At 40.7% G+C, this 13,424-nt stretch overlaps 1 protein-coding gene across 2 annotated transcripts in view; it reads left to right on the top strand.

Moving 5' to 3' along the window:
- The first annotated feature begins 736 nt into the window (after positions 1-736).
- LOC137437685 (homeobox protein CDX-1-like) overlaps positions 737-13,424 on the top strand; it is a 34,615-nt gene continuing 21,927 nt past the window's right edge. For both annotated transcript variants that reach the window (XM_068132191.2, XM_068132190.2), the window contains exon 1: positions 737-1,370. In XM_068132191.2, coding sequence (XP_067988292.1) covers positions 851-1,370 — 520 coding nt within the window. In that variant the 5' untranslated portion in view covers positions 737-850. The remainder of the gene's footprint in view (positions 1,371-13,424) is intronic.

Raw genomic sequence — 13,424 nt, 5'->3', positions numbered from 1 at the left:
TACTTTTACGAGTATTAGTACCACCAATACTGCTATTATTACTACAAATACTTCCAGTAGGCTACTATTACTACTACTACTACGACTGCGACTACTACTAGTACTAGTACTGATAATTATTAATAAAGCACCAAACAATGCTCCGTAAGGATTGAAACAATTCTATACTGTATTTCACGAACATTTATGTCTGACATGTTTACCTCCTGTGACCTTTTGACCACACGGCGCGTTTGTGTACCACGTGGTCATATTTAACACGTACTACGTACGGCATCGGGTTACGTGCAGGGAAAAGAAACCCTATAATATAAAGGAGCTCATAAGCCGTAAGAGAGCTGGTCCGTACAAGGGTTTCGTTAGCTCCGGACTTTGCTCATTGCAAATACGTGTCGGTGTGCGGAGGGGGCTGCGTTGCACCATGGCGAGGGTGCGGAGGGGGCAAACCCTCGTGCATCTTAAAGGGCATTTAGGGGATCCAAATGTAGTTGTACATGTAATAACGTGTGCTCCCAGCATCATGACCATTCCTATAGCGACGATGACATGAAGGGTTATGCGCAAAAGTCTGACCCATGAAGCAAGGATGGAGGACTTGGGGATGGAGGGGGGTAGGGTGGGGGGGTTGAGGTCATATTGGGCAAGGTGGAGCGATCGAGGTCTGGTGGGCGTCTTGGAGAAGCGGGTGGAGAAAGGGGGGTCATGAGGGTGGAGCGATCGAACGACGCCCGCATTTCACGACGTTTACAACCTCGGCGAAGCACGAGCCGCTGCCGGGGCGTCGACCCTCGGGATCAGGAGCGTAAGCGGACCGAGCGATGCGCGCTTGTTGCGCGGGACGCCGGACATTATGTACGTGAGCTACCTGCTCGAGAAGGACAACGCGATGTACTCGAGCCCCGTCCGACATCCCGGCCTTTCGCATCAGAATTTCGTTCAGTCGCAGGGATCCCCGGTACAATACGCGGACTACGGTGGGTACCACCACCCGGCCGTGCACCCCGACTCGGGGCTGCTGCACGGAGGACATGGCCAGTCCCACTGGACGGTCGCCCAGAGCGCGTACGGTGGAACCTCCAGGGAGGACACGTGGATCTCTTACCCTCCCGGGTCTCTGCACGCCCCTCAAAGTGCGGCCGCTCTGGGTGCGCCCTCACCCGTGGAGCATATCGCTTACTCGCCGCCCCTCCAAACGGACTACAACCCTCACCCCGGCGGTCATACCGCGCACGCTCCTGCCCCGGGTGGCTACCTGTCCCCGCTTAACGGTCTCTCAAACGGTGCGGCTCAGGCGTCCCCGGACAACGGGCGAAGAAGTCCCTTCGACTGGATGCGGCGCAACCCCACGCCAATCCAGAGCAATAACACCGGTATGTGCGCCACGACGTCCACCCCAAGGTCTTCACTTTCATGTCGCCTTATCGATTCCGTCAATTACTTTGTGTTTCCTTTTTCGCTACTTCTCACATCTCATACTCCCACCGTCGCCACCCGACGACCAACAGGACGGACCGTTGGGCGCAAATCGTGCAAAACGTGGACCCTAGCTGATGTGTATAAAACGTTATTTATCAAAACTTTCATACTATTTCCTTGCACTGAACAAAGATCGCGCCTTTTGTAAAGTTTCTTTTTAATTCGCCCCCGGCCTCCTCCCCCCTGGCCCCGCCCAATGTGTAAGACTAATGTTGCCGCGTAAGGTCAGAAGTTTAACTCGGAATCGTGACCTCTGGCCGCGCCAGCACCAATAGCTTCCGAATGGCCCCCCACCCCAACCCCGACCCCGACACCTCCTATACAAACGTGTCCGGGTCTAAACACCTCCGGGTCTACAAACTACCATCGATATCGCTCGAACTGCATTTTTTATATTCGACTTCTTCAGTTTCTTCTCGTAATCGTAAAAGTTGTACAAACTACACGTAAGTTGTACAAATAAATATTTATTTATTTATTCATCTTGTATGCAGCGCAAGCAATTATGACTCGTAAAGTCTCGTGCGCCGCTCGTCGATGAATAGAAAGACTCCAAGGGGACGGACGACGTACAAATTAACGCGTACATGGAATTTGAACACGGGGTCATGCACAGGGTCATGAGACGCATCCAACCAAAGGATCATTTACGCGCGACGTTCAAGAGGTTCCACCAACGACGTACTCACAATGGCCCAAGACGTGTGACGTTTATTTTAAAATCAGCTTACGTAATCGGTATATAAGTATTTACTTATTTATATAAATATTTACGGCTCAAGGTGTACTTTTTTGTTTTTCGACGACTCTTGAAACCATCGCCAGTATCTCGTCGGTAGAACATTTGGAACGTTGGAACTATTCACTTTACGTTGTTTTGGAACGTTTTTGCATTCACTTTTTTACATTAAAATTTACTTTCTCGACGTGCAAAAGTTTTAAACTATTTATCGCTTTTAAAATGTCCGTTTGGTCGTCATTGATTATTTGCAGATTCTTACGCTCTTATCGCGGAATATGTCCGTTTATGATTCACGGAAACCTTTTGTTGGGAGGAAAACGTTTTTGAAAATCCATAAACGATCAACGTCAACGTCTTTACACGAGTTCCGATTGACTGTAAATAATAATCTGATAAGTCAGGGCGCAAGTGGACTAAAGTCGTAAACGAACGAATCGTAAACGATATGTGGACACGATTGCATTTGCGTTAAACTGTGTCCATTATCGGTGAGCTACTTAAAAACGACGAAACGTTTTAAAAGGTGCAATAAACCAGGTAATAATAATAGCGTGAACGTGGATACACACCTGCGATCCACTCGTTTACCTGTTTCGCACGCGACACAGGGTAAACGGTCAGGCATATCAATCGAGGGACGACAGAGTTTGAATCAAAGTTATCAGCAAAGGAAAATGCGAATTAACTTTACTGTGAAACTTTACTCGTATTCCAAGTGTGCCGATTGTGGCGCAAATGGGAACCATTTACGGGAAGATGAACGGCCTCGTGTATATAAAAATGGCGCGTTTGTTTTATTGCTTATAAATCGTTGTTATTCCCGAAACCTCTCAAAGCCAAATGATTATATTCATTATGGAAGTGAAATAATCGTTTGTACGCATCCTGCGTTTACATCGTTTCGGTGAGACAAATGTGGACGTTTGGCTCTGTCTATCTTTGTATCTGTTTGTGTGAACCTTTCCTTTATACTCGTATTCCTGTGTTTACAAAATTCCCACGAGACAGGTGGACATTTGGCACTATGTTTATACATGGATGTCTGAACCTTTCCTTCATTCTAGTATTTCTATGAGAGATGTGTTTGATGTGAAAATGACGCATGTAAATGCAGACACAGGAAAGAAGCCAGTCTGTTTGTTTGTTCCTTTGTCTGTTTGTTGGTTCTATTGTCTGTTTGTTGCTTACTTTGTTTGTTGGTTACTTTGTTTCTTTTTTTGTTTGTTTGTTCCTTTATCTGTTTGTTGGTTCTGTTGTCTGTTTTTTTTGTTAATATGTCTGTTTTTTTGTTCATTTGTCTGTTTGTTTGTTTCTTTGTCTGTTTATTGGTTCCGTTGTCTGTTTTTTTGTTCCATTGTCTGCGTGTTGCTTACTTTGTTTGTTGGTTACTTTGTTTGTTGGTGCCTTTATTTGTTTGTTGCTTACTTTGTTTGTTTGTTGCTTACTTTGTTTGTTTGTTGGTTCCTTGGTTTGCTTGTTGGTTCCTTTGTTTGTTTGTTGGTTACTTTGTTTGTTTGTTGGTTACTTTGTTTGTTTGTTGATGTCTTTGTTTGTTGGTTCATTTGTTTGTCTGCTGGCTCCTTTGTTTGTTGGTTCATAAAAAAGAAGCGCTTGTTGGTTCATATAAAAAGCAATCCACAAAATTTATCCACATCAAATAATGGAGTAATGCCGGATGATAACGTGCTCACATCTGTGAGAAACAATATTGATTTATGACGTCATAACTTTAGAGAGATGCAGTATGTTTTGTGCTTTATTTTATTCGAACCCACTTTTCCTTAATTTTGTTTTCTGAATCAGTATAGAGTATGTAATAAATGTATATAACCATTAGACTTCATTTTTGTATTATTTTAACCTCTGAGTCCGTGTCTGTTGCACAATGGAAAGTAATAAGTTGACAAGTGCAAAATGCAGTCACAACCCGTGTTGGGACTTTTAATTTAATTTAATTTATATTTATTTCCACGCATTTCTTCAATACAATCATATTGCTGCGTACATGTACGGTCAAATGAATCATGCTCACACAAACGAAGCATTTAAATTATCAAGAAATCAACACTAATAATGAGTGCTTATACAATCTTGTGGTGAAAACGGAAAGATAAGCCTTGTTAATAAGGAAAACCTTGTTAAGATTAGGTCCTTTGTGAAGGTACAATAATTGAAGAGTAAAGACCAAACCATACAAGAGAATAGACACAATCACAAACAAACACTAGACATAATACAGGAGATAAAATATATAATAAAAATAGAATGGAACAAAAAAGATAATGGAATCTGCAGCTGTAGTTTCAAATGTAAATTGCACAAGTCATCACCAGGCAAAATTGGCAAGAATCATTTGGAAGATGTAATAAAACCTAAAATTATTATTTTTATACAGATTATCTAGATTTTATTGTACTCAAAAAGTTTAGTCATGATGTATACTGTTTTGTAAACAAATTGAATGCAGAAAATAATTGTTTGAATGGTTATCTCGTTAATGACAATGAATGGAATCAATCATTGCGTCGGCATGCAACAAATGCAACTTAAGCTCACATTTGAATACATTGAGACTTTGGCTTGTTTAATGCTTGGGTCAAGGGAATTCAAATATTTTGGTCGAGTAGAAATGAGAGTTTTGTATGTGAAGTGTGTTCTCGTCCGTGGAAGATTGTATAAAGACGCTTGTCTCATAGGATACTTATGTCAATCATGTTGTTGTTTTTTTACATTGAAAATAACGTCTGAGGCAAATCATGTCTACTCAATTGAAACATGACAAGAAAGACCCCAGGTGAAAGTCATTTAAATCCTCTACCTTCAAAATCTTATTTTCAAAAACTCAATCGATTAATGTGTGATCACATATCTATATTTGACATAATCCTTAGAGCTCTTTTCTCAATGATTAAGATTTTATCCAGTTGGTGTTTCAGTGAATTGCCCCAAGCAAGAATACCATAATTTAAACAAAGTAGCATTAAGGTAGAATACAACCTATGTAATACATTTGGTGGAAATTATGATTTAAACATATAAATAATACCAATAGTATGGCAGATAGGTGCAGGAATTGTGCCTTTGATGATACAAGCATGGCATTTGGCACACAGTCAGAATATGTCCTAAGAAAGATATTTGGCTATAGGGCCATCGCAGATTTGTCCTTTTTTGGAAAATGGCCGCCATTGTTGTCACAGGACAAATCTGCGATGGCCCGATAGCCAAATATCTTCCTTAGAGCATACTCTAACTGTGTGCCAACTCTCGTGCTTGTATCATCAAAGGCACCAGTTCATATAAATGGGCACCAATTTGATTCATACAGCTGCAAAGAAGAAGTAAATTTATTTTATTTGCCAGATGTAGGGCACCCCTTTGTGGATGTAGATGTGGTGTTGTAGGGCACTTGTTGTGTTGTGTTGTAGATGTAGGGCACTTTTCTAGACCATGACTTGGTTCCTCCGAAGAACACAAGGGTAGTCCAGCATGCACACGAGATTTTTTGAATGTCCCTACTTTTCTATTGTTCGACATTTTCTATAAGCTATGGAATGTCCCTTCTTTTCTATACTTTGCCACATGGCACATACCCTTATATAAAGGGGCCTCTTCTATGCCCCTGGCATTTTACCCAAGAATGCCTTAGAGAAGTCTAGAAAAACACCTACTGTATGAGAGTAACAAACAATCGCAAAAGCAACTTTATTTATGAAATGTAGAAGGGCGTGAGAAGTAGTGTGCTTTTCACAAAAAAACAAACTGGCAATTTGCAGATAAATATCACAACACTTGTTGAAACTTGAATTTTTTTATAATGTGGATATAGATGAGTTTTTCAATACATAATTTTGAACACTGAAATGGGTCTCTATTTGCTCAAGTCTTGTGGTTCTGCAATATTTTCATATTTTTAAAGAACAATACCATTAACAATATAAACTTTCATACTTTGAGTTAAGGGTTTGACAATTTCTGAAATATCACTTCAATAAATCATTATTTATGTTGTCAAATCCTGGGCTCTTTTCTTCGTCAAATTATAAATAATATCGACTATTTCTTTTTTACTGATTGGAAGAAAAAACAAGGAACTTAGGTTTGGATTTTCCAAAAAAAACAAAAAACAAGATTATTTGATTTGTCAGCCATTGAAATTGCATGAGCTAACTCGAGGCCTATGGCAGAAAATAATCATTAAAACTGAAATAATTACTGGATCCTTTATTATAAAGCGATTCTTCTTTGTTTCTAAAATATTTAAAACATTTTAATGTCTTTATCATATTATTTATTCCTTTCCATTTTCCATCTCCCATATAAAACACAATGTGTGTGTGTGTGTGTGTGTGTGTGTGTGTGTGTGTGTGTGTGTGTGTGTGTGTGTGTGTGTGTGTGTGTGTGTGTGTGTGTGTGCGTGCGTGTGTCCCCCTTCATAAGGGTAGGTTTTAAAGGCTTTGAGTTGTGCTTTAGGTGGGATTTGAGTGGGTGGAGGGGGTGGGGGGGGGTAGGGGTTTAATGGGCAATCTTTGAACATGACTGTGTGTCCACTGGTTAAAAGACCTAAAATACTCCAAAGACCCAGAAGACCCCGAAGACCCAACGGCCCCCAAACACCAAAAATACCCGAAGACCCAAAATACCCTGTAGGCTGTTAAAGACACAAATGACCATGAAGACCCAGAAGAGTCCAAGGACCCAGAAGACCCAAAATACCCCAAAGATCCAAAGTACCCTGAAGACCTCAAAGAATACTGAAAGAAAAAAAAAATACTGAAATACTGAAAGAAAAGAAAACAAAGAAAAAAATACTGAAAAGACCATGAAGGCCCAAAAGACCCCAAGGATTCTGAACACCCAAAAGAAGAGCAGTTATGCCTCTTACATTGGAAATGTAGATGGTGGCTTGCAAACTGAGCCTCATGGTCAGTGTACACAAGCGGTATTATTTTTTTAATCACAATAAATACAAGGCACAGGGAGGTGAAATTTTCTGCACATGATGTGCAATGCGTGCAGAGTAAAACGAGTGTTCATTTACGTCCGTAGGATGTCTAACAAATAAAGATGATATAATCACCCCTGACACAAGGCCCAGACTTCAGACTTTGGCATGCTCACGCGACTGGACTGTCAAAATCTGTTCCAACCCGTCATTTTTGATGGGCTTTATACTAGTTTATAGTATTATGATGGGCTTTATACTAGTTTATGGTATTATGATAAGTACGAAATTGGTACCCTCGCCAGAAGAGAGGTCCGTTTGTTTGTTTGTCTGTCTGTCTGTCTGCACATAATAAGCTAAGGTGGGCCAGAAACACCACCTGCTGGTATGCAGTATTACACGTTATCTGTTTTCAACCGAGTACCTCTATAAAGGAAGAACAATTTGAATGCGAGTACGTCTATAAAGTACATACTAGTACAATGTGAGCACGTCTATAAAGTATGTACTAGGACAATGCGAGCACATCTATAAAGTATGTACTAGTACAATGCGAACACGTCTATAAAGTACATATAAAACCACACAAACAAATCCTGACGAGGGTCTGCCATCTCTGATGGCTCTTTCTAGCTTAGAATAGCCTTGTTTATCAGTCCACCACAGAAGCGCTGTAAGAATGTTTTCATGATCAGTATATAATCTACATCAAGAGGCATCTGTTGGCTCAGATTTATACTTGCAATACAAATTGTTATTTCTATTAATTAATTTCAAAAGTGATTTAGTATCCCAAAGCTTTCTTGGTGTCTTTTTTAATAAGTATCTTTTTATATTTTTTGTTTGAGATGTTTTTTCATAAAGTGACATAAATATATAAATTAATTTCTCACAACATTTATCAACATCTTCATCATTCAGGACCTCACTTCAGTAACCAGAGGCATGTTTGTTTTTAAATCTAGCTAGCTTTTCTGGAATACGTTTTCACTTATACTTATTTGCATGGAAATGAAAAGACTGGTTGATCAATAATTAAGCTCAAGCAAAAACTGGGAAACGATTGGAGATGTCAGACAGAATAATCCAACCTTCTGAAAATGCTTGAACAATCGAAAAAATATTGTCAATTAAAGTTAAAGAATTATCCATAATCCTACTTGGTTTATTAATACAAAACAACACAACATGCATTTTAAGGCCATTTTCCCTGCTAGAGCGGGGGTTAGCATTGCGGTCCCCATGACAATCTTCTCCATTTTGCCCTATTTTCTGCATCTCCCCTTGTTAACCCCCTTGCCCGCATTTCTTCTTCCACCATCTTTAGCCAAGTCTTTCTCGGTCTTCCCCATCCTCTACTTCCTTCTACATTCATTTCCATCACTCTTCTCAACCAGTCACTTTCATCCTTCTTCAACACATGACCAAACCATCTTAACCTGTTTCTCTTCACAGCATCCATCACAGGCTCGATTCCCATAATCTTTCGCAATTCATCATTTGTCTTCCTCTCTCTCACCGACACTCCACACATCCACCGAACCATTCGCATTTCCACCCTTTCCAGCCTTCGCTGCTGCTCTACATTCATTACCCATGTCTCGCTCCCATAAATCATAACACTTCTCACACGTGCAGCATACACCTTTCCCTTCAGCTTCAACGACACTCCCCTCCTCATCAGCACGCCACTCAGTTCCTGAAACTTCTTCCATGCACATCTCACTCCAGCAACCGTTGCCGAGTCTGATTCACCTTCTTCATTCAGCATGTCTCCGAGGTAGCAAAATACTTTCACACCTTCCAGCTTCACGCAGTCTCCAAAATCCAACTCAACATTTCCTCCATCTGCAGCTCCCTCTGTGCACAACTTACATTTGAATGTAGCTGCCACACTGGTTAATGACCCTCTCAGACCACTACATTTTTTATGAACCCACTCAGCGCACATTGTACATTGAATGGAGTTCACTCCGACACCCTTCCTGCACACAGCACACGGCCACTTCCCAGTTCTTTCCACCTCACCACATGCTTTACCACTTGCCATCATCTTCGTCTTTCCGATATTCACCTTCAGACCTTTTGTCTCCAAACATTCCTTCCACTTGTTCATCTTTTCCTTCAGTCCATCCATACTTTCCGCAATCAACACCAGATCATCTGCATACAACAACTCCCAGGGTAAACCCTCCTTTACGTTCTGAGCCAGCACCTCCATCACAGCTGCAAATAGTAGTGGACTTAGTACCGACCCCTGATGCACTCCCACCTTCACCTCAAACTCACCACTGTTCCCGGCCTTCATCCTTACAGCTGTGCATGCTCTTTTGTACATTGCCATCACTACTCTGATCAACCATTCCTCCACTCCTAACTTCCTCAATGACCATGTCACTACTTTGCGTGGAACCCTATCGAATGCTTTCTCCAGATCAACAAACCCAAGAAACAACTTCTTCCTCTTCTCCATGTACTTCTCCTGCAACTGCCTTCTTCTGCAACTTGGTTTATTAATAAGCAGTCTAAATGTGAATGAGAGTAACATATCTAAAAAAAAAAAAAAAAAAAAAGATATAGCGGTGTTTCACTTTGAAGAAGATTGACATTAAAATCTCCCAGTAAGAAAAACGACTTGTTAATCAGCGGGGTTTGACAATAGATTTTGTATTTCAACCAATAACTCATTTAAATTTGAATGTGGTGGCCGATATACAACTTCAATTACACAGACTTGGCATTTAATATGGAATATTTTTTTTTACTTGACTTGGGTTTACTTTCTGAACTCAGTATATCAATCTGGTGAGTTTCTTTTACCCTTCGGTGATGTCTTTGTTGAAAGAAACATGTTGATATCAATCTGATTGTCTTTCGCAGCAAGAAGTCAATAACAGGATTATATCACAGGTGGCGTGACAAAATGTAAGGACAGGTACATTTGACGATTGGCTTCACAATCGGGTATATAAGGGTTGTTGCGTTCTGTATTAGTGGAAAACAACTGCTGCACGTCTACAAAAGTTATTGCCGCTTCCTCTGGAGATGGTCTGTCAACTTGACAATGCTGTTTGTCATGGAGTGGTGGCTTTACGAAATTCTGGCATGAAACAGCATGCTATTGCTCGGCAGTATGGCAGCACTCAAGGTCAGGTGTCAAATATCCTGAAACGAAATGCTCAGAGGGGTGTCCCTACTCCAATACCGAGGCCAGGACGTCCACACAGAACCACAAGGAGAGATGATCGCCAGCTGCACCGGTTAGTCTGCAATGGCCGTACCAAGTCAGCTAATCGGCTTAGGGCTGAGTGGCAGCAACTGACAAATGTGCCTGTATCCAGAAGGCGAGTCAACCAACGACTGGTTCAAGCAGGCTATCGTGCCAGGCGTCCCCTAAGAAAGCCACGCCTGACCAGACAACACAGCCAGCGCCGATTGAGGTGGGCCAGAGAGCACCGTCAATGGCAGCCAGGACACTGGAATCACGTGACCTTCAGTGACGGGTCTAGATTTCTGGTCTATCGTCAAGATGGCCGCGTCTGAGTGCGCAGACAAGTGCATGAAGCCCACAACTAGCTCTTTCACGAGCCTCGATCTTGTATACAAAAAAAAATACAAAAAAAAACAAAAAAAACTAAGATTGTATAGTGCCAAGAGTCCAAGCTGGAGGTGGTGGGGTGACCGTTTGGGCTGCTTTTCATGCAGGGGGCAAAACTGACCTGGTTGTTCTGAATGGAAACCTGAACCAGTTCAAGTACAGGGTCATTCTTGAAGAAACATTGCTTCCATTTGCTCGTGCAGCCTTTCGAGGAAACTTTGTCTTCCAAGATGACAATGCACGGCCTCATAATGCTCGCATGATCCAACACTTTCTTGCTGACCGTGGTGTAGAGCATATGGAGTGGCCTGCCATGTCCCCGGATATGAATCTGATAGAGAACTTGTGGGGAGAATTAACGCGTCAAATCGACCACTTGGACCAGCAGCCTACCTCTGTGCTTGAATTGCAGCAGGCTATTGTCAATGCATGGCAAGCGATTCCTGTCCAAATCTTGGCAAATCTCGTGAACAGCATGCCTCGACGTGTACGTGCTCTCCTGAATGCTCGTGGGGGTTACACGAAGTACTGAACTGTAATTTTACTGTCCGTAATCCCAGTCATAATTTAGCTTTTGTTTTTGTTGAAATTGTTTTTTGGCTAATGTGCAAAATAAAGAGATACTTCTGGAAAACGTACAGAAGTTTAACACAGTACTGTCCGTGAATTGAGTTCGATATCAGTTTACATCACTTTCAAGGATCAATTTATTTGCTTCGAAATGTCAAATGTGGTTTTTGTTTCTTTTAAAGGTCACATTAACAAAATCTAGAATAATCTCAACATAATTCCAATGAACTTTTGGTTCTAAGTCATCTTGAAAAGTAAGTTCACCCCCACAAAAAAAAAATTCCATATTAAATGCCACGTCTGTAATATCACGCTAATCAGCAATTTTAATCCTGACAAATATAGTTTCTATATTTCCCAGTTTTTGAAGACCAATATATATATATATATGTATATATATATATATATATATATATATATATATATATAAACACGCATATATATATATATAAACACGCATATATATATATATAAACACGCATATATATATATATATATAAACACGCATATATATATATATAGATATATATATATATATATATATATATATATATATATATATATATATATATATATATATATATATATATATATATATATATATATATATATATATATATATATATATGTACAGTCATGTGAAAAAGTAAGTACACCCCATGTAGAGTTTTGACTTTTTCAACATATTTCAACATACAGCTATTTGATCTTCATTTCAACAATATTGATAGATAAAGGTGATATAATATAACAAATATCATGAAACAATTTACATTTTGTAGTCCATTGTATAATTTAAATAAACATAAATGCAAATTTTGCATGTGGAAAAAGTAAGTACACCCCTACATTTATCACTACTTCAAATACCTAAAATTAGAATCAGGTGCACCAGCTCAGGTGCAAATGATTAGAACATCGTTAGAGAGGATCTTGGAGGAAACTGTTTTATTTAAACCTCAGACATTTCGTTTGGTTTGCTCTTTGTTGTGGAAGTGTGTGGCGTCACCATGCCTAGATCGAAAGAGCTCTCTGAGGCCTTCAGAAAGAAGGTTATAGATGCCTCCGAGTCTGGAAAGGGATTTATAAAGATGTCCAAACAATTTGAAATCAATCATTCGACTGTCCGGAAGATCATCTATAAGTGGAGAAGATTCCAAACAACCGCCAACTTGTTCAGGCCAGGCCGCCCCAGCAAGTTCAGCCCGAGAGCAGACCGCAAGATGCTGAAAGAAGTCTCTAAGAACCCCAGAATGTCATCACGGGACCTGCAGGTAGCTCTTGCCACTCTTGATGTCAAATTGCACAAGTCTACCATTAGAAAGAGGCTGCACAAATTTGATCTACATGGGAGGTGTGCCAGGAGGAAACCTTTGCTGTCCAGAAAGAACATCAGGCCAATACTAAAGTTTGCCCATGAACACCTAGGCAAAGACCAGCACTTCTGGAACAATGTGCTCTGGACAGATGAGTCAAAGGTAGAGCTATTTGGCCACAGTACCAGAAGACATGTTTGGCGAAAACCAAAGACAGCATTTGACCACAAGAACCTGATACCAACTGTAAAGCATGGTGGTGGAAATATTATGGTTTGGGGCAGCTTTGCTGCATCAGGGCCTGGGCAGCTCACCATCATAGAATCCACTATGAATTCTTCATTGTACCAGAGGGTGCTTGAGGATAATGTGAGGCCATCTGTCAGAAAGTTGAAGCTCAACCAAAGGTGGACCTTGCAACATGACAATGACCCGAAACATACCAGTAAATCCACCAAGGAATGGCTGAAAAGAAAGAAATGGAGGGTTCTGGAATGGCCAAGTCAAAGCCCGGATCTAAATCCCATCGAGATGTTGTGGGGGGATTTGAAACGAGCTGTGCATGCAAGAAAGCCCTCAAACATCGCACAGCTGAAATAATTCTGCATGGAGGAGTGGGCAAAAATTTCAACCAGTCGATGTCAGAGACTGGTAGACAATTATAAGAAATGCCTACTTGAGGTTGTTTCTGCCAAAGGGGGCAATACCACCTATTCGAGCCAAGGGTGTACTTACTTTTTCCACATGCGAAATTTTCATTTATGTTTATTTAAATTT

The sequence above is a fragment of the Myxine glutinosa genome, chromosome 12, assembly GCF_964187855.1.
Source record: "Myxine glutinosa chromosome 12, kmMyxGlut1.1, whole genome shotgun sequence".
NCBI lineage: Eukaryota > Metazoa > Chordata > Myxini > Myxiniformes > Myxinidae > Myxine > Myxine glutinosa.
Note: the sequence above shows the minus strand (reverse complement) of the source record. Positions and strands in the feature narration are given on the sequence as shown.